This window comes from Manis pentadactyla, chromosome 15, assembly GCF_030020395.1.
Source record: "Manis pentadactyla isolate mManPen7 chromosome 15, mManPen7.hap1, whole genome shotgun sequence".
Taxonomy (NCBI): domain Eukaryota; kingdom Metazoa; phylum Chordata; class Mammalia; order Pholidota; family Manidae; genus Manis; species Manis pentadactyla.
In genome coordinates, this window is record NC_080033.1 from 81,783,731 (window position 1) to 81,805,016 (window position 21,286).

A 21,286-nucleotide genomic window follows, 5' to 3' on the forward strand; every position below is an offset into this window, starting at 1 on the left:
CCATGAACATAAAGGCCAGGCTGGGTGAGGGGCTGTGTCTGGGCCAAGGTGGCCCTCGTCCCCCCGTCACCGCCTTCCTGGGGCCAAGCCCTGATCTGCCCACGGTAGGCATTCCTACTCTTTTTCAAATTTGTGATAATGACTAGGATGTTTGCCCATTACTAAAACTCAAAATTCTACTACATCCTCAGTGCTGAAGATATTTAAGTTAAAAAATGAACCTAGTATAAGTTCAAAGCCTAGCTTTTGATCCCAAATGAGAAGTAGTCTCCTTCCACTAACCTTGGAGCAAGGGTCAGGCGGTGTGTCTGCGTACTGGACCCCCACCGCCAAGACCCCTGCTCCCGAGCGAGGAGCCAGATGGCAGCGCTGCGGGGGCCCTCTGCCCTCGGGTTTCCCTTCCTTCCTCCTGTCACTCGGCAAAGGACAATGTGGAGCCCACCAGTTTGCCACCTCCAGCCCTACAAGGCTTAAGGGGTGGTTCTGAGGAGCCGGGTCTGTTGCTCACAAGAGCCTGAGTGAAGCCCACAGCAGAAGGGGAGATAGTAACGCCCAGCCGGCAGGCACTTGACCTCAAGATGGGCAGGTCACCCAAGTGCCCACCGGAAGTCGAGGCTGCTGCTGGCACTTGGCGACCGCAGGGGCTCCAGCTGGTGACGTGTGGAGGACACCGGGCTCCCAGTCCGTGTTAGAGAACCCTCCACCCCAACCCAGCACAACAGGATCCGCTTCCCATTTACGGTGCCGCCCACCGTGGGCCGACCTCACCCGCAGCTGGCGCAGCCCCACAGAAGACCACCCGTGCTGCGGCCTCGGTCCAGATCCACTTTATTTTCATCGCACCCAGTGACGTGGAGGGACAGCGAGAACACCTGACTCGGGCCGACTTCCACCCTGTGTGGTGGCTCACGTCGAGTCATGGAAGAAGGCTCTGGCCGAGGCACGGGCTGTTCCCAGCACCCTCTCCTCCTCGGCGTTGGGCCTGGCATCATCCGGGCGGGCTGGCTTTACCCAGTACTGCTCGCTCCTGAGCAGGGAGTCTGCAAACTGCTCAGCAGCTGTCACCCAGGGGTGCTGCTGCTCTTCCGTGGGGGTGGAGAGGAGTAAGAAAGAGACACATTCAGCCGAGGAAGGCGGCTCGGGGCAGGCAGGGCCAGAGCCACATGCCCAGAGCCCGAGGGAGTGCACGCATGAGCACCGCACTGACACCACAGGGCCGCTCTCCCCTCCCAGGGGAGCCGTGGCACTGCTCACGCGGCCCACATGCAAATACTCTGCACACACCTGAGCCTGCCTCAAGAGCGCAGGTACAAGGCAAAGTCAGATTTCAATAAAAATTCAGTGACACATGAACGTTTCTCACTGGCAGTGACAAGGCCTTTGGGAGCGAGCCGAGGGCCCCGCCTGGGCTGCCCCCGCCCCTGGGGGGCACCAAGCCAGCACACTCACCTCTGCCCTCGTCCTCCTCGTCGCCTCCGCCCTCCGCACCCTCAGCCTCCTCGCTGTCCTCTTCCGAGTCAGTCTCCTCCAGCCACTCCTGAGTCTCTTTAGAGCAAAATGGACATTCGGGGTGTCAGTGCAGCCGGAGCCCGTGCTCCCGAGGACGCTGCCCTCCCACCACAGCAACTGCTGGGAGTGAGCCCTGGAGAGCCTGCCTGTGCCTCGGAGCACAGGGGGGTGACGGTGGGGTGAGCAGAAGCACTGGCTGCCTACGGCTGCCCCAATGCCCCGGCTCCACCTGGCTTGCTGGGAGACGGAGGAGGCCTGTGCCAGCTGCCTGGCACCTCCCCGGTGCATGCATCTTCACTTCGTACTCTCAGACCTTAGAGAGATGAGCAAGCGGTTTGTGCCAAGAGGCCCTGGGTACAGCATGCAAGTGAGGGCTGGAGGGACTTGCCATTTGGATCAGAGAGCAAATGAGGCCCGAGGGTCAACTAGAAGGTCGTGCGCAGCACAGATGGCCCAGCTGGGCGACTGTGTGCACACAGCAGGCCGCCGACCACCAGAGCCAACGCGGCTGAAATACGCTTTGCAAGAGCGCACGGCAAGCAGTGCCCAGGTGGGTCCGAGACTCCTCTGGGTGTGTCTAGGGCTCCCTCAGCCCCCAAGTAGGTGCCTAGGCAGGCCTGCCCTCACGGGAACAGCCGCAAAGCCAGAGCACACGGGACATCGGGAAGGCGCCTCCCCAGCCGGCTCACCTGGATCCGTCTCTACCAAGGCCGTCCACTCCTCCATCTTGTGGAGGTCGAGGCAGTACAAGTCGCTGAGGGTGACCTGGCGGTCGCCGGCCTCAAACATGCCTCCATAGAGGTAGAGCTGCCCGTGCTTCACGGCCAGCATGGCGTTGGAGCGGGGACTCGGCCCCACCGCAGGGCTGCCGGCTTCATCGGCGCTGTCTTCCCCGGGGGTCGGTGGCCGTGCCACCGGGCCAGGGGCCGCGAGCACCTGTTTAATTGTGACCACAGTCCCATCGTCTGCGACCACTTCTCTGACCACCTGCAGGGGTTCCTGGGCACCGGCCCCCTCACACTCCTGCTCGTCTGCACCCTCAGGCTCCGCCTTTCTGCCCCGCCTGCGCCTCCTCCTCTCCGACCTAGGTCCCTGGTGATAAGCACAAGGCAGCAGACAGGGTGTAAGCATGGGGCGCCCCAGGCACCTGAACCCAGGCAAATTAAGAAGCCGCTTGTGAACACCACCCACCAGGGGTGGGGCCCAAGAGCTGGAGGACGGCACCCCGATCCTCCTGCTGGGCTTGCCCTGAGACCCCCGGCTTCTGCCTGGCATAGTCCCTCAGAGGAAGAGGGCAGTGAGTCCAGAGAGGAGCCCAGCCAAGGTGCCGCAGCACCTGGACAGGAGCGGAGTCTGCCACCTGAGGGCACTGCCATCCTTCAGCCTGGGGCCCAGTTTCTGAAGTCACTGACCTGACCACTCATCTAGACCAGAAGCCCCTGGGGGAGCCCCCTGTGTGGACACCATCAACGATGCCACCTGTCTGGGCTGGTGCCACACAGGGCCAGGCGGGGTCCCTGCTTACGACAGCACAGATGGTGAGGCTCCAGAGCCTCGCAGACAGGGGCTGGGGTGGGGGGCCTCACCTGGAAGGAGGCGGTGGGGGCACTGACGCCAGGAGCAGGCGCGGCCCTGCCCTCCGAGCCCGACCCTACCTTCAGCTGTCCCGCAAACCAGCGGTTCTTGGCGGCGTCATAGAAGTACAGGTCGTTGAGGAAGTCGCCCTCCAAGCTCTCCTCCTCTTCCTTGTCACAGACGCCCCCGAAGAGCAGCGTCTGATGGTTTGGAGTCACAGCCACCGAAAAGCCAGAGCGTGGGGTGGGCTTGGCTCCCGAAGGGCTGATCCGAGTCCACATCCACCTGCCTGTCACAGAGCAGGATGTGGGGTGAGGGAGAGTCCCCAAGGCCACACCGGGGGTCCCCCAGCGACCAGGACACAGAGGCAGCGAGGGCCTGGGGCACAATGTGCGCCCAGCCCGCACCAAGGGGCCGGTGCTGGGGCAGGACCCCCATGGCGCTCCGCAGGCAGGGGCAGCAAGCTGTGGTGGCCTGTGGCACTGCCCTCCGGGGGACCCGTCCAGGAGCGCCGCTCCCGTGTGGGCGTGTAAGCTCGGAGCCGCAGGTGCTACCAGCCCTCCAGCAGCTGCCCCTGCCTCATGCTCCTCCTCAGCACAGGCCTCATTCATGGAACCCCGGAATGTAACCCCGTGTGAGCCATGGGGGACATCCTTCCACCATGTCCAGGAAGAAGGACTGAGACTTTTCCTTTAATGAACATTAAAAAAGCTTAATGGAAGCAGCAGACGGGAAACTCCTGAGTCACGCTGTCTCCTGGGCACACGTCAGCCCCCCCGCGAGCTTCTCACTCGTGAGGCTTTACGGGCACAGGGAGGGGGAAAGCCAGCCACCCCTGTGGTCAGGGCCAGACGCTTGCTGGCAGCTCCTGCAGCCCAGCGTTCTCCTGGGGCCAAAGGCTACAGGCTGGGATGCGGGGCTTGAGCCCTGCTGGAACGCAGGCCGGCTTCCAAGGTCAAGTTCATCGGTGTACACTGGCCAAGCTAATCCCTGGCTCCAGCTGTGGCCCCCAGAGGGAGGGCACGTGTCTGTGCCCGTCACCACAGTGCAGTGTGGCCAGCTGCCTTCGGAAGCCCTGGTTTGAGGAATTTACAAGGTGTCCTGCACGACCATCCTCTCATTTACAGTAACAGCCCCAAGTGGAGGACAAAGGGCCTGCTGCAGGTCACAAAGGAGAGCCAGGATCAGCCCAGACCCCTGGTCCCCTGCGGTCCTCTCCCCAAACTGCGGCACACGACGAACCACAGCCTTATGGTCTGAGCTCTAAACAATGCACGCTAGGAGATCAACCCCACAAGTGTCCCAAACCCCACACCTGATGGCAGTCACTTACTCCTGGGCAAGAACCAGGGAAAGGCTATGAAGCAGCATCCCTGCTCGCCCCCAAGGGGACCACCCCATCAGCACCACCCTGTCTGCAAGGCAGCTCACCCCAGCACCCCCAAGAGGAGCACCGCACAGCCCTGTGCACCCAGGGGGCTATTTACAGAGGGTCTGGCCCGGCCCACAGCTCCTGCAAACCAGCCCCACATTCACAAGGGCAGCTGGGCTTCTGTGCCCCGGCCCTGCCTGGCAGTGACACACAGACCGCCCGCGTGGCCCACCCTCCGCACAGTTCCAGTACCTTCTCGCCCCTCCTCAAACTTCAGCAGGAACATGTCTGAATGCTGGATACCTTTGTCCACATCTTTCTTGACTCTCTGCAAGGAAAGGAGAGTCCGGTGTGTGAGAACTAGTCGGGTACCATCCGGGGACCCGGCAGACCCTCAAGCCGGGCTCTACTTTCACATGGAGGTGACCTGGGAGTCTTGCCTCTAGACCAGCCTTGAAGAAAAATCTGAAATACCACAGGTCCACACGACCTCACCTGAACAGATTTAACAAATTCTGGTGTGACTTGTTAACTAAGAACAGGTTGTGGTTTCACCGCCTGCCGCTCTGACGCCCACACTCCTGCACAGCACAGTGCTCACTGGAGCGCCCCCTGGATGCCACAGCGATGCCCTTCAGGTGCAGGGGGCTCCGCCAGGGCCCTGGGGGCCTCAACAGGCCCGTGGCACAGCTCCCTCATCTCCAGTTCCTGGGTGGCCCCAACCCCATCACCTTTCAAATAATGTGACTCAGGCCAGTGCCCATTTACAAAATTTCTCTGAGCTTCTTGAACAGTAAAGCCAGGTTTCTTAACCCTGTCTTCAGCTCAAACTAGTTTAATCAGCCCGGCCAGACTGGACACTCCTCTCTCCACAGCAGGACCCTACAGTCCTCAAGACATATCTAGAAAGCTGCTCAGCAAAATGGCTTTCCTGGGTGGAGAGTTTCAGTAAATTTTAATTTTTTCTTGGTATCAGTCCTTCAAATTACCAGTTTTTAAATAAACTTTTAGCTTCAGAATAGTTTTACATTTACAGTAAAACTGAGAAGCTCACCCGCATGTCCCCAGTCCCGCTGTCACCCTCGTCCACAGGGGGGCACGTCCCTGACGACGACGGGCCAGAACTGGCACGCCAGGGTCACCCCAGCCCACAATTCACTCAGACGGCCCTGGTCTTCCAAACGCCCCTGTCCCAGGACACCACGCTATGCCTGCCATGTGTCCTTAGCGCCTCTGGGCTGTGACGGGCGCTCAGCCTCGCCTGGTCTTCGTTGCCCTCGGCAACGTGAGGGGGGCTGGGCAGGTGACTTGCTGATCACCCCTCTACTGGGATCCATCTGAGGTTTTCTCAAGACTGGACGGGGCTGTGGGTTTTGGGCGGCAGGTCCCAGAGGAAAAGCGCCTCCCTCACCCATCGCATCGGGGTGCCCGCCGCCGCCGTGCTCTGTCACGGCAGGTGCTGGCCGGGGCCGCCTGGCTGAGGTATGTGTTAGGCTTCTCCTCATTCCGCCTTTCCACACTGTCCTCTCGGAAGGCTGGCCCACCGAAGGAGAGGGGAGCCTGCTCCATCTCCCGGACGGTCAGGGTCTGCATCATCTCTGTGGAACTCTGCACAGGCATATGTCTGTCCCCGACGTACTCAATCATTTGTTTCTAATTGCATGGACTCATATGCATTTATGCTGCCCTCTGGACATAATCCAATACTACTTTACTTATCAGCTTTGGTCCCAAGGAGCAATTTCAGGCAGCTCCTGGGTCCCTCTGGCACTCCATCACCTGGGATTCTCAGAAGCACTTCCTTAGGCTTGGGCACAACCAGACGCTCTCCTTGGACACTTCCTGCCCAAGTCCTAGGATCACCAGCCCTGCTTCCTTTCCTTGGAGATGGTGTTAGAAACCAAGATTTGGGCACTACATGCACTCAGTGCTGCTGGGTGCTACTGTTCTAGGCCCTCTCAGCCAGCAGACCTGGGAAGTACACAGGCACTGTGTCTACTGCAAGGGGGAGAGAAGCGAGTTCCCTCTAAGAAAACAAAACAACCCATTGTCCATGGATTGGACAGTCTGAATGTCCTATAACCAAGGAAGTCCAACATCGGTCACCTATGGGGAGCAGATGGGCCTCCGGAAATGATAATGGGGTGTGCACCCCCTTTGTTTTCCCTCCAGAAACATTCATGCAATTCAATTGACACCCTTTCTGCATATTACAGACAGGTATTAAGACTTGGCATTCTCTTTTTCTAGCAGGTTAACACAGAAGAAATGACTCACATCCATGCCTAACCCTCTACATCAAAAGGTCCAGCACTTGCAGGAGCTGAATTCACATGCAGAGGCCCCCCCGCCCACTGAGGGGACACTGAAGGAATTCAGGGACACCTCTGTGTTGCTAGAAACTCAAGAGAACAGCTGAGCGCCAGCCACTCTGTCACAGATTCCTAGTCAACATGCACCTGCTGCAGTCCAAGGTGCCATTTTGCTGACAGCAGTGACTTGTCCTTAGAACCAACAAGCCGAGGGGGGACCCTTCACGCCGCATCACATACATACGTCCCCTCAGGGCCCTGTGAGCTGGACTCCTTTCCGAGAGCTGATCCTCTCATGCACAGAGCAGGAGGAGCCCTGGACGGCCGGGAGCTGAGGTCTCCCTGCCACCCCCACCTGGGGCAGACCAGCCAAGGGGATACACACCCGAACAGCTTCTCACTCCTCCTGTCAGATCCGTTTCTTCTCTTGCAGTGGAAGGACCTCCCCCCAAACCCAACCTCCCTTTCCTCAAAGGCAACCACAGTGAGCAGCAAGCTGCCTCTGTCACCCTTTGTTCTGGATTACCTGTTCCACAAACTCCTATCTATGCGTATCATACTGGCTTTAACCCAGTCTTCACTGATTCAACTGTGCTAGAAGAGGCAACAGCTTCTGCATGAATTTTTGGAGATGTCAACCTTCTGTCTAGGGCTGCAAAGCTCTGCAAAGGGTCTCACAGCTTTTCTCTAAGGATGAGCCCTTGAGGCTCACGAGAGCTGACATTCATGCCACACTGCGTTAACTTGGGAGCGTGCTTCAGAGAGGATTTACCTCTCCACTCATGTCTAATACAGTATTAGCGGAATCTAAAGACATTCAAGAGAAATGTAAGTGTTGTAAGGTCAGTTGAAAAACAACCCATTCTCTCTGAAAATCACAAGACTCCAGGGTCAGGCACCAGGCTGTGCACACCGCCCTCCTCGGCAGCACGGAGTCTCTCCTCACGCCCATATGGGCGCTCGGTGCTCCAGCTCCCTCAGCCTTAACACTCAGAGATGGACTCAGTCCACTGCCAGGGCATAGACAGCCCCAGCCACCCCAGACCCCCGGTTTTAGTGGCATCCAGTCCCTGAAAGGGGCAGTGACGGCTCTGAGGCGAGCCCAGACCCTGCACTGCAGCAGATTTGCCCCCCCACACACTCTCCATCTCACGTCTGCTCTCTGGGGCCTTCCCAAGTTCACCCCCAAAGGGTGGGGAAGGTTCCACACAAAGCAGCTGCAACCGGGTCAAGGTGAAAGAAAATGAAAAGGACTGAACAGGGGACTATCTTCAGGAAACCAGCTTTTCCAGGGCCACTTAGAGCAGCCTCACCAACGCATCAAAACGCGGGGCTGCTGTGCCAGGCAGGACTCCACCAGCAAGCAAGTGCTCTGTAGCTTCCAGAGAAATGCCGGGTGTGGGCAGGGGGCGGCAGGGGGACAGAGCTCCAGCAGCCCTGCTGTCCGCCACAGGTCCCCCGGCGCTCTAGTCCTGGGAGCCAAAACATGGCAACACACTGACCGCCAGAGCAGGGGGCCTGCTGGCCACACCGCAGGGGCAGTGGGGGAGGAGGTGGCTCTGCTGCGCTGTACTGTGGTCTGACAGAAACGCCTTGACCTGAGTGCGCCAGACATGCCCTCCAGACTGGCGGGGTGAGCCCCTTTAAATCACGCCTACAGTTCCTGGCTCCCGTGTCCGGAGCAGAGGAGAGGGCACGCTGCCTCCTCCCCCAGCTTGCCAACTCTGCTGACGGCTTCCAGACACCCTCAGCATCTCGGCCAGCAGGAGGTCTGTTTCATAAAGTTATCAGAATTTTGCCCTGGTTGCCCTGGATTTACATGGTGACGGCCACGATCCCCGGCTGGACCTCCTGTAAAGTACAAAAGAGGCGGTACTTCTCAGCCGGCCTGAGTTAAGGCTCTGCTCCACAGGCTGCCCCAGCCAGGTCTAAGGGCACTGCTCCTGGCCCGCCGCCCTGCAGGCCACCAGACAGCCCCTGGCAGTGGTGACGCCGGGCCCGGGAGGGCGTTCGGTTGGGGCCAAGCAAAACCATCTCTGTTACTCTGTGCCGCCTACTGAGTCTGACACTTTTCAATACCCACAGCATCCACAACTCAGCTCTTCCCCAGTTCTGGTAAGTCCCCAGTGTTCCAAACAGATAAGCTTTTCGCTGAAATTCAGACGCCAAAAGTGTTTGGACTCACTCACCCACAGGGGTTGGTGTGTCCAGCTGGAAAATAGCAGCTGTTGAGAACTAGGCAATACTTTGATTCGAGTGGCATCAGCTTAATAAGCTTTCACTGTTCACATCCCATTTGACTCAGCAAAGCATCTGCTGTGATAAAGCATTAGATCCGGGCACTCCGCACAGCCTTCGCCACACCAGCTGTTTTTCATGCCCTCCTGACTATCAGCTAGGTGAGGCCTGGGCAGTTCACAACTGCAGAAAACAAGTCGGTTCCGCCTTTCCTGGGCTGCAGGGCCTCGTGCTCCCTGGGATGGGAGGGGTGTGGAAGGAGGAGGTCGCGGGACACTTCCCAGCTACAGGGCACCTTCCCAGCCCTAGTCGTCCTGACCACACACAGGTGACCAGCTCAGCCACAGAGTCAGATGTCCTGTTTCACCCCAGGGAACTGAGAATTAAAACCACACTGAGATGCTACATATCCACTAGAGAGGCTGAAAATAAGCAGACTGACACCACCAAGTATTGGCAAGGATGTGGGACAACCACTGCTCTGGACGCTCGGTGTGACAGCTTTGGGAAGAGGCGGACAGCTCCCATGAATCGAGCTGACGACGCTCACTCTGTGACCCAGCAAGTCTGCTCCTCCATGTCTCCCCAGGAGAAATCAAAATGTGCAGCCACATAATGACCTGCACAAGAATGCTCAGAGCAGCTTATCATGACAGTCAAAACAAGGTGCCCACCAGGGACAAATGGAAGCAAACTGGCCTGTATGTTTGAGGAGTGCCTGTGCGTGCAGTGGGCACACTGCGGGGAGAAGCATGCCATAAACTTACAGGCCTCCAGGGCACATGCACCAAGGAATGCATATGCAAAACCATTCACAGCCTCAGGCCTGCACTGCATGTCGACAAAAAGAGAAAGAGTAAGCTGTGTATATTCTATACGGGAGCACTACACACTAGCTAGTATCCACTGCTTAGGAATCAAGACCCCCAGAATATGGACTTATTCACACTGCAGCATTTTCGGGGATGTGGATTAGAATATAACATGGCTGTAAAACTCTTAATATGTTCATAAAAGAGTAGATCAACACTAACTCCGTGCATTTCTAAACCAGAAGAAAGAACTGTTTATATTAAACTCACGTGCAATCTGATTTGAAAGTTCTCACTATCAGTGAGACTGGAAGGAAAGAGACAGAAGTCTAGTCCCTACTCTTCTTACCTGTTTTGAGTAGCCCCCATAGATGATGATGCTGCCCTGGGGGGTGACAGACATCTGGCAGCCCGATCTGGGTGTGGGCCCGGTCCCCGACGGGCACAGCTTGCCCCACGTGAACGTGTCCAGGTTAAAGGCATATAGGTCGTTGTAATAGATGTAATCTCTGGTCACAATGAAGTAACACAAACAGAAAGGCAATGACATTAAAAAGCGAACCTGACTTAAACTAAAGGCAAACATGCTATCATTTGTTCTGTTACTGGTTTATTTAAGGTGAAGATTCCTATGAAGGGACTGCAAACACATGAGTTTGCTTTTGAAAACTAGAAATATTGCCAGCCCGCAGAAGTATGGAGATTTGACTGGATCTGGAAGTCTTTAATCTGAGAGTTACACCATTTTGCCTTACACAGCTTACAAAATCTCAACCTTGTAAATAATTGTATCAGGTCACTACGAGTGTAATTTCAAACTTAACAATGAACCTACAAGAATACTCAGAACAGAGATATTTACAGCTTGGCAAGGGCTGTGAGGAGAAACTGGGCTGGGGGGGTGGGGGTACCCCTTAAACTGTAAGATCCCAGAGACAAATCCTCTGGGTCTCCAAGGCCAGACGACAGCCAAGAGGCCGCGGCCGAGGCGTTCCAGGGGCACAGCCTGCTTCGTGCGGCTGGGACTTGAATAGCAAAGGACTCGAGACACAGACGGGCCCTTCGGAGCGCGGCCCCAAGTGCACAGACAAGGCCATGTCCCGACGGGGTCTCTAACAGACCACTGTGGGCGAAGCCAAGGGTCGGAACTACACCCCATGAACAGAGGTTGTTAAGTCCAGGGAGAGGAAATCCTGGGGCAAAATACCTCTGAAAAATGAAATCAGTCAAAGGGAGAAATAAAGTTTAAAATCCATTTATTGCTCATAAGCTGCGGTTGAGGGCCGTCTTTCCTCTCTGCTCTGGAAGAAGCCAGTAGAAGCAAAAGCCGGCCCTCCCCCTCACGTCTCGGGTACAGATAAGCCCCACTTGCCCAGGTAATTACCCACTAATATGGAGACGAACTCTCCGCCCGAGGAATGATGCAAATGCACTAAAGCTGTACTCGTCTCCACCCTCGGGTGCCGGACGATACGCAGATACACCAAAGCAGGTGAGATACTCTGGAGATATTACAATTTCACCCACAGAGGTGCTCTCCAGGTATTCAAGTAGAGAGCTAGAACTGATTTTTTTAAAGAAGAAAACACAGAGGAGGTGAGAAGCACCATCACAAGTCTGGGCGACTTTGATCTCACACTGCATTCGGTGACCCAAGCAGGGCTCTCTACAGCACAGCCAGAAGGGTCACCTCGGAAGGGAGCTGGCGCAAGGCTAGTTCGCTCTGCTAGGCCCTAGACTGCTGGGCAAGGCAGGGCACTGTTGAGACAGAGACTGCAGACTGAGGCAGAGTAGGGTGAAGCTCTCCAGAGAAAAAGCAGAGCAAGATAATTAGTCAGGACAATGTAGCAAGGTGCGACGAAGTCCCTATCAAAACTCTGTGTTAAGCATTACACACAGTCAGAGTCACACTAATTCTCTAGGGTAAAGATACCAAACTAGGAATATAGACATCTTCAGTGGGATCAGTTAAAGCTCAAAAGGCCAGGAGCAACTTGGCCTGGAATGCTGAGTGTTCTGCAGATAAAGAGAAGTGTCTCAGCATAACCCGTGACTTCACTGGATCAATTAGATCATGACACTGTAAAATTTACCTTTGCCTGCTAAAAGGCCCAGCTTAGTTTAATCGTACCTATGTGCTGTATTTCCTTCTCTGATCCTCACCAAGTAATCTGCAACCCAGGAAAAAGACTAATTTAGTAATAAGCAAGCCCAACTATAAACGGCCCAAGAAGTTAAGAAGTAAGATTCTTAACACACTTCAGCAAACAGGCAACAACCCAGCCCACCTTGGTTGGACAGGGCAGGTGGTCTTAACTGACATACTCCCAGAGGGAAACTGCTATCCTGAGAAAGAATCAGAGTAGCAAATTTCTTCTGTTACTCATCAAAAATGAGCATTGTGGGACCACTCAACAAGTCTGCAGCCCTAGCCCTTTACCCCCATTCCTGAAAATCCTCAACCACGCATAAAACCCCTAGACGACGAGCCAACCACAGCCTTTCCTGTCCCCTCCTGGCGTGAGCCGGGAGCTCTGTTCTCTCACTTTATCTCCAAATAAAAGCCTGTGCCTTGCTCTCCTGCCTTGAGTGTTTGCTAAGCTCATTCTGCGGCTCCGTGCAGAACCCCGGCACCAGTGGGACAGGACGCGTCCCCAGCCGGAAGACAAGGGAACCACATGAATTTCAGGGCGGGGGCATTTAACACATCCTGAGGGGTACATGGGCTGGTGGTTGTTAAAAGGCTTCTCCCTGTTCTACTGTTTTTTCAGATTTCACAGTGCAGATTTTCAGCAAAAATTCCATCCTGCACATAAGATAAGCAGCAACTGTTACTCAGTGTTTTAAAGTCAAACTAATTTGTTTAATTTGCATGTTCACTACACAGGTATCTGTTCTAGTATTTTCATTTATTCTCTAAGTTTGAAATAGTTCATAAGCAATACATTTAAACATGGTAACAGGATGACAAGGGTTTTGAAAAATTCTGATTCTGAAATGGTTTCAAGTTACAACCACTATAGCAAGGAACTCATTTTATAACCTGAGTCCGGGGAGGAGGGGTTGTGTGGCTCACTCACCCACACAGTAGGTGCTGAATTAACACACTCACAAACTCACGAATCCCCATGTCTGCGAGTGAAAGTTACTTGTTTTAACAGAAAGTGTCAAGAATAAATATAAACAATGCTCCCTTAGGTATAAATCCTTACAACAGCTCAGGCTGTCCTCCCCATGGTGAGGACCACAGGGCTCAGCCTCAGGTGGGGCTGTCAAGAAACTGGGACCCATACTCCTAACTCACCCAAACCTCCTTCTTCACATTCATGCAAGACTTAGGTTCACGAGCCAGAAATTACCAGAAAAACGTGCAACTGGATCCATAATGTGATGAAAAGGCTACAGCGACTGGTGAGCTGGCAAGCAAGCTGTTTCACAGGCCCAGAGAGGCCCACGCCCAGGCTGCACCACGGTCCAGGCGCTTCACCCACAGCATGGCTGCACCACAAGGGTGACGGGCATGCTAACCTGTTCACTGTGTCTTGTTTCCCTGGACTGAGCTACAGGCATGTGGGAGGGCATCTGTGCAGGCGACAGGCTCAAAACAGAGCCACTGGCCTGGCCAGGAACACACCCTGGCTTGCAGCCACAAAGGACAACAGAGGCCCCGCTCTGACACCACGACGGAATGCAGGCTACCGCTTGCGTGCCCAACATGGAGGCGTTCTAAACTCTTTTAGCCCAGTCGCTCTCAAAGGGGGGCCCTGGCCAGTACCATCAGCACCTGCCTGCTTGCAGATAGGCAGACTCTTGGGCCGCATGCCAGGCCTGCTGAGCCGGAAACTGGAGGGTGGGGCCCAGCACCCAGACTTACCAAGCACTCCATTAAACCAGGCTCAGGGTGCTACTGAGCCAAGGCCCGTGCAGCTGCCCAAGCTGCACGCCCGTCACCTGGCCGTGGTTTTCAGGGGTGGGCAGCATTTCCACACATACTTAGAACAGGTCTCCCCATAAAACGCCCACTCCTTTCTGCTCCAGAAAGAAAGATCGTGCTTTTGTACCGACCTTGTGCTCTCATGGAAGCCGCCAAAGAGGACCAGCTGTCTCTTCCAGGCTACCATCCGATGCCCACTCCGACCTGAAGGACCTCCTGTTGATCTAAAATGGGAAAAAAGAAAGAAAAGACCACTTCTTACACAAGATCTGTTTCACAGTACCGCGCACCATCCGACCTGACCGTAAGCTACCCCAACCTCCCCGAGCCCAGCTGGCCGCGGGAAGCACCCAGGATGAGCAGGAACCTCAGGGACATAGGATTTCTCAGGCTGAACATCACTAACGGGCCTCCAGCAAAATAAAAACAGTGGCTCTTCAAAATACACCAGAAAACATAAAGTGGCAAATGACAGACTTGGACAAATATTTTTGCAAAGTATCTGACATATTTGTATGTGACAAATGCCTGACATCTAGAACATATATAGAATTCTTACTAAGCTACTATTAATAAGATAAACACCCCAATAAAATTATAGGCCAAAGATCTGAGCAGAAAGTTCACAAAAGAGATAATGGGAAAAAAACACAAAAATGGCCTATAAAATCATGCAAAGATGCTCAACATCATTTGTTGTCAGTTTTTTAGTTAAATCCAACCCACGATGCACTCCAACCATACACCAGCACAGTGCCCCAAACACAAAACAGGACCAAGTGTCAAGGTAGCCAGGCAGCACCTGGTGTGCGCTCACCCCCGGTGCACTGGGGAGGGCCTGACACAGAGCAACTGTGGTAACAATTTCTTACAACATGAAACACAGACTTCACATACACCCCAGCAACATGACATCAGATATTTACTGCGATGTGAAAACACATGTGCGTACAAAGTCCCCCCTCACCCGCACATTGAGAGAAGCCTTATTCGGAACTGAACAAACTGGAGGAACCGTCTGTGCCCACACTACAGTATGGACAGGCCTCCGGCCTTGACTCAGCGGCTGCAGGAAGACGCTGTGCTGTGTGACTCCACTTCTATGAGATTCCCAAAAACTCCAGTTAATCTACGGTGACAACAGCTGCCTGGAGTCAGAGGTTAGGAGAAGCGGACGGCACGGGTACTGCAGCAGGCAGGGAACTTTCTGCGGTGGAAGCGTCTGGCTAGAGTACGGTGGTGGATATCTACCAGCTGACACTCATCTACCTGTACACCTAAAAGGTACAGATTTTATTAAATATAATTATGTCTTAATAAAACTGATACACACAGCAATAAAAAACCATAAGAGGGACTTCCAATTTCTGGTTCAGCACACAAAGAGCTTTGAAGTCACCAACCTGTTCTAACAAGTAAAAGACTGAACAGACTGAAAATCCAACAACTCTCTGTGGACCCACAAGAGAGCGCAGGACACAGGTCAAACTGCTGCCCTGCAAATCAGAAACAGACGGGGGAACAAGGATCACAGTTCCGCAGCAGAGACTCACCAGCAGAAACTGCCAGGGGAACCAGTGCCAGGCGGAAGGCACAGAACTGTGGGTTAACTGCTAGATCCCATGAGGACAAGGCAGTGAGAAAGTCCAGGGTGCCCCTCAATGCTGTGAGATTCACCTCCAGGAGATGGCCAGATTCCCACAGCAAACACCAAAAAGAAGCCCCACCTGCTTCCAGCAGCGGGAGAGGACCAGGGGCCATTCAGAAACACCCCAGAGCACTCTGCTCTCAACAAAGCTGCCCCCCAGGGAAACCAGTTACCAGAGCCTGACCCCCACAGGGAAGAGGAATGCCTGCGGCCAGCTGGCTCCAGCCATCCAGTCCCTCAGGGGAGGAAAGGACTGAGAAGCCCTCGTGAAGATCACAGTGGAGAGGCACAGGCTTCCCGAGGACGGGCACTCACCTCGGGACTGCGGACTGCCTCCCTCCGCCGCCCCACCTCCTCCCCTCCCTCTAGGGGCCAGTTCACCACAGCTCCTCTGAATGGGTACATCATGCCCTGCTACTGGGAAAAAACTACAAGGCATACTGAAGGGCAAAAACACGATTTGAAGAGAGAGAGCAAGCCCCAAACCCAGACACGCAAGGATGCTGGGACTATCAGACCAGGAATTCAGAACTGTTACTAACATCTGCTGAGGGCTCTAATGGATCAAGTGTACACCACACGAGAACACACGACAATGTGACCAGACGGAGACTCTACTGACGAACCCGAGGAAAACACGAGAGATTAAGGACACTGGAACAGAAGTGAAGAACGCCTCGGAGGGGCTCACTAGCACACTAGACAGGCTGTGGGAAAAAGCTCTGAGCACAGGACGTCTCAAAGACCAACACCAAGGAGAACGAACACTGGGAGAAAGAACCTTCAAGGTCTGTAAGACAAGTACAGACAGTGTCCCTGCACATGGTGGGGACGCCAGGAGAAGAAAGAGAAAGAACAGGAGAAACACCTGAGCCATTAAAGACTGAGGACTTCCCCCAGATGGACACCAAGCTACAGAGGAAGGAAGCTCAGAGAACACCAAGCAGGACGCGTGCCAAGAAAGCTCCCTGCAGACGCACCATTTCCAAACTCCTGAGAATCACAGACATGGAGAGGCCTTGAGAGGGGCCGCGGGGCACCTGGGACCTGTGCAGGGGGAGAGGTCAGGCTCACACCTGAGCTCCCCAGGGCCGCACAAGAAGAGAACAGAGGGAAACTGTTAAGGGAGACACCACCAGCCTAGAATTCTGTCCTCTGCAAAAGCATCCTCCCAAAGCGAGGGCAGAGCACTGTCTCAGACAAACAAAAATCACGGAATTTGTTGCCAGGAGACCTGCCTTAAAAGAAAGGTCAAAAATTCTTTAGACAAAATAAAAATAATGAAGGTCAGGAACTTGGATCTACATAAAGAAAGGAAGCACATGGAAGAAGGAATAGAACTTTTCTTCTTAATTGATCTAACAGACAATAGTTCATTCAAAATAATTGCAACAATGTATTAGATAATGTGTGTTTTAAACACACACAGTTATGTACATTTATATATAAGTGAAATGAATGAAGGCAATGCTACAAAGAAATTAGGATTATTTTGCTATTGTAAGAACATTACTAATTAAGTGGCATAGCATTATTTGAAAGTGGGCTTGGATTAGTTGTAAATGTATATTGCAAACTGTAGGCAACCACCTAAAAAAGTAAAAACTGTAAGTATAATTGATATGCTAAGAAAGGAGAGAAAATGGAATCATATAAATGCTCAATTAAAGCCACAAAAGAAAAAAAAAAGAGTGAAAGATAAACACAGAAACAAACAACAAGAGCAAAGATAAATATAAGAACAAAGAACAAGAGCAACGCTAAGAACAAGTGCTGACACTAATCAAAGCAAGAACAGAAAAATTAACCTCGGACAAATCAGACTTCAAAACAAGGAACGTTATCAGGGATTAAAAAGGGCATTACAAAATTAAATCATAAAGGGGTCAATTATCTAAAAAGACATAATTCTTAACATGTATGCACCTAAGAACAGAGTGTCAAAGTAGGTGAGGCAAAAACTACTAACACTGGAAGGAGAGATAGATGAATCGATTATCATACAGCGAACCCTTGACAACACGGGTTTGGACTGCAAGGATCCACTTAGACATAGATCTTTTTTTTCAATAAATATATTGGAAAACTTTTGGAGATTTGTGACAATTTGAAAAACATTTTTCCTGTAACTTATTAAAGAATATAGCATATAATATGTATAGCATATAGAATATGTGTTAATTAGCTGTTTCATCAGTAAGGCTTCTGGCCAACAGTAAGCTATTAGTGGTTAGCCAAGTTATAAATGGGATCTTTGATTGCAGGAGGGGTTGGCACCTCTAACTCCTGCATTTTGCAAGGATCAACTGTAGGTGGAGAATTCAGTGGCCCCTCTCAAAAACGGACAGACAGAGCAAGCAGAAATCAGTAAGGATATAGCTGAACTCAACACCACCAGTCAACCGATATAACTGACATCCACAGACCCTTCATCCAGCAGGAACAGAATGCACATTCTCTTCCAGCTCACATAGAACATTTACCAAGATAGAGCACATGCTGGGCAGATCACACACCATAACAAATTTAAAGGAACAAAAATGAGTACCAGAAAGAGAACTGGAAACCCCCCCAATATGTGGAGATTAAAGAACACACTTATAAATAACACATGGTCAAAGAAGAAATATCAAGAGGAATTTTAAAATATTTTGAACTAAATGAAAATGAAAACACAACTTATCAGATTTGTGGGATTCAGCAAAAGCAGTGCTCAGAGGGAGATTTATAGGACTTAATGCACATACTAGAAAAAAGATCTAAAATTAGTAATCTAGGTTTCCAACTCAGGAAGCTGGAGAAAGAGGAGGAAATTAAACTCAAAGTAAGTAGAAGAAAGAAATAAGAATTAGAGCAGAAATTAATGAAACTGAAAACAGGAAATCGATAGAGAAAATCAATAAAACCAAAAGCTGATTCTTTGAAAAGGTGTATAAAGCCAACAAGCCTCTAGCCAAGCTAACAAAGAAGAGGACACAAATAGCTACTACCAGAAATGAGGGAGGGCTATCACTACAGATCCCATGGAAATCAAAAGGATAGTAAAGGACTGCCCACAGACTGGATAACCTAGATGAAATGGACCAATTCCTTGAGAGACAATTTGCCAACACACGTAGGAGAAGAAATAAAACAATCTGAACAGACCTCTATCTATTAAGGAAATTGACTCAATATTTAATTACCTTCCAAAACAGAAAGCACAAGGCCCAGATGGGCTCAATGGTGAATTCTACCAAACACTTAAGGAAGAAATTACACTGCCACACTCTCTTTCAGAGGATAGAAGCAGAGGGAACACTTCCTAACTCATCCTAAGGGGCCAGTATCACCTTAATACCAAAACCAGACAAAAACACCACAAGAAGACTAAAGACCAATCTCTCATGAAGATAGATGCAAAAATCCTCAAGAGAATCTTAATAAATTGAATCCCCAAAAAAGGATAAATGAATCATACACTATGGGATGAAGTGGGATTCATCCCAGGATTTGCAAGGCTGGTCCAACATTTGAAAACCAATTAATATAACCCATCACATCAACCAACTAAAAAAGAAAAACTACATGATCATATCAACAGATGCAGAAAAAGCATCTGACAAAATCTAATACCCATTCATGATAAAAACTCTCCATAAACTAGGAATAGAGGGGAACTTTTTGAACTTGATAAAGACTATAAAAACCTTACAGCTAATATAATTAATAATAAGAAACTTGGGGGGGGCGGAAGATGGCGGCGTGAGTAGAGCAGCGGAAATCTCCTCCCAAAACAACATATATCTATGAAAATATAACAAAGACAACCCTTCCTAGAATAAAGACCAGAGGACACAGGACAATATCCAGACCACATCCGCACCTGAGAGAACCCAGCGCCTCGCGAAGGGGGTAAGATACAAGCCCCGGCCCCGCGGGAGCCGAGCGCCCCTCCCCCCAGCTCCCGGCGGGAGAAGAGCAGGCAGAGCGGGAGGGAGACGGAGCCCAGGGCTGCCGAACACCCAGCCCCAGCCATCCGGGCCAGAGTGCAGGGCCCTCGATACTGGGAAAACAGGGCAGCAAGAACAGTGAGCAGGCACTGGAGGCTGGGCGACAGAGGACATAAGAAAAGCGCGCGACCATTTTTTTTTTTTTGCTTTTTTGCTGCTTTGTTTTGGCGAGCGCTGTTTGGAAGTCTTAAAGGGACAGGGACCCCAATATTAGGGAAACAGGGCAGAAAGACCGGTGAGCAGAGGCCTGAGGCTGGCACCGGAGAATAAAGAAAAACGAACGACCACCTTTTTTTTTTTTTTTTTAATAAAAATTTTTTTTTTTTAATTAAAAAAATTTTTTTTTTCTTGTTTTTTTTTGTGGTCGTTGTTTTGTTTTGGCGGGTGCTTTTTGGAAGTCTTAAAGGGGCAGGGCGGGCCACTTAATCCAGAGGTAGGGAATCCGGGACCTCTGGGCACCCTAACCCCTGGGCTGCAGGGAGCAGGGAGGCCCCTTACGGAGATAAATAGCCTCCCAGCAGCTCCTGCTCCAACGCGACTCCACCATTTTGGAGTAGCTGCCCGAGCCAGGCCACGCCCACAGCAACAGCGGAGATTAACTCCATAGCAGCCGGGCAGGAAGCAGAAACCCTGTCTGCGCGCAGCTGCGCAGCACAAGCCACTAGAGGCCGCTGTTCTCCCAGGAGAGGAGGGCCACAAACCAACAAGAAAGGAAGTCCTTCCAGCCGTCACTCGTCCCAGTTCTGCAGACTATTCCTATCACCATGAAAAGGCAAAGCTACAGGCAGACAAAGATCACAGAGACAACACCAGAGAAGGAGACAGACCTAACCAGTCTTCCTGACAAAGAATTCAAAATAAGAATCATAAACATGCTGACAGAGATGCAGAGAAATACGCAAGAAAAATGGGATGAAGTCCGGAAAGAGATCACAGATGCCAGAAAGGAGATCGCAGAAATGAAACAAACTCTGGAAGGGTTTATAAGCAGAATGGATAGAATGCAAGAGGCCATTGATGGAATTGAAATCAGAGAACAGGAACGCATGGAAGCTGACATAGAGAGAGACAAAAGGATCTCCAGGAATGAAACAATATTAAGAGAACTGTGTGACCAATCTAAAAGGAGCAATATCCGTATTATAGGGGTCCCAGAAGAAGAAGAGAGAGGCAAAGAGATGGAAAGTATCTTAGAAGAAATAATTGCTGAAAACTTCCCCACACTGGGGGAGGAAGTAATCAAACAGACCACGGAAATACACAGAACCCCCAACAGAAAGGATCCAAGAAGGGCAACACCAAGACACATAATAATTAAAATGGCAAAGATCAAGGACAAGGAAAGAGTGTTAAAGGCAGCTAGAGAGAAAAAGGTCACCTATAAAGGGAAACCCATCAGGCTAACGTCAGATTTCTCAACAGAAACCCTACAGGCCAGAAGAGAATGGCATGATATATTTAATACAATGAAACAGAAGGGCCTTGAACCAAGGATACTGTATCCAGCACGACTATCATTCAAATATGACGGTGGGATTAAACAATTCCCAGACAAACAAAAGCTGAGGGAATTTGCTTTCCACAAACCACCTCTACAGAACATCTTACAGGGACTGCTCTAGATGGGAGCACTCCTAGAAAGAGCACAGCACAAAACACCCAACATATGAAGAATCGAGGAGGAGGAACAAGAAGGGAGAGAAGAAAAGAATCTCCAGACAGTGTATATAACAGCTCAATAAGCGAGCTAAGTTAGGCAGTAAGATACTAAAGAGGCTAACCTTGAACCTTTGGTAACCACGAATTTAAAGCCTGCAATGGCAATAAGTACATATCTTTCAATAGCCACCCTAAATGTTAATGGGTTGAATGCACCAATCAAAAGACACAGAGT

At 51.8% G+C, this 21,286-nt stretch overlaps 1 protein-coding gene across 3 annotated transcripts in view; it reads right to left on the reverse strand.

The window, feature by feature from the left end:
- Positions 1–811: 811 nt before the first annotated feature.
- KLHDC4 (kelch domain containing 4) overlaps positions 812–21,286 on the reverse strand; it is a 66,754-nt gene continuing 46,279 nt past the window's right edge. For 2 of the 3 annotated variants that reach the window (XM_036924200.2, XM_036924203.2), the window contains 7 exons: positions 13,884–13,976; positions 10,168–10,327; positions 4,709–4,784; positions 3,165–3,373; positions 2,199–2,601; positions 1,450–1,545; positions 812–1,082 (listed from right to left, as the gene is read on the reverse strand). In XM_036924200.2, the coding sequence (XP_036780095.2) occupies positions 907–1,082; positions 1,450–1,545; positions 2,199–2,601; positions 3,165–3,373; positions 4,709–4,784; positions 10,168–10,327; positions 13,884–13,976 (1,213 nt within the window). In that variant the 3' untranslated portion in view covers positions 812–906. The remainder of the gene's footprint in view (positions 1,083–1,449; positions 1,546–2,198; positions 2,602–3,164; positions 3,374–4,708; positions 4,785–10,167; positions 10,328–13,883; positions 13,977–21,286) is intronic. The other variant, XM_036924201.2, reaches the window with a different exon arrangement.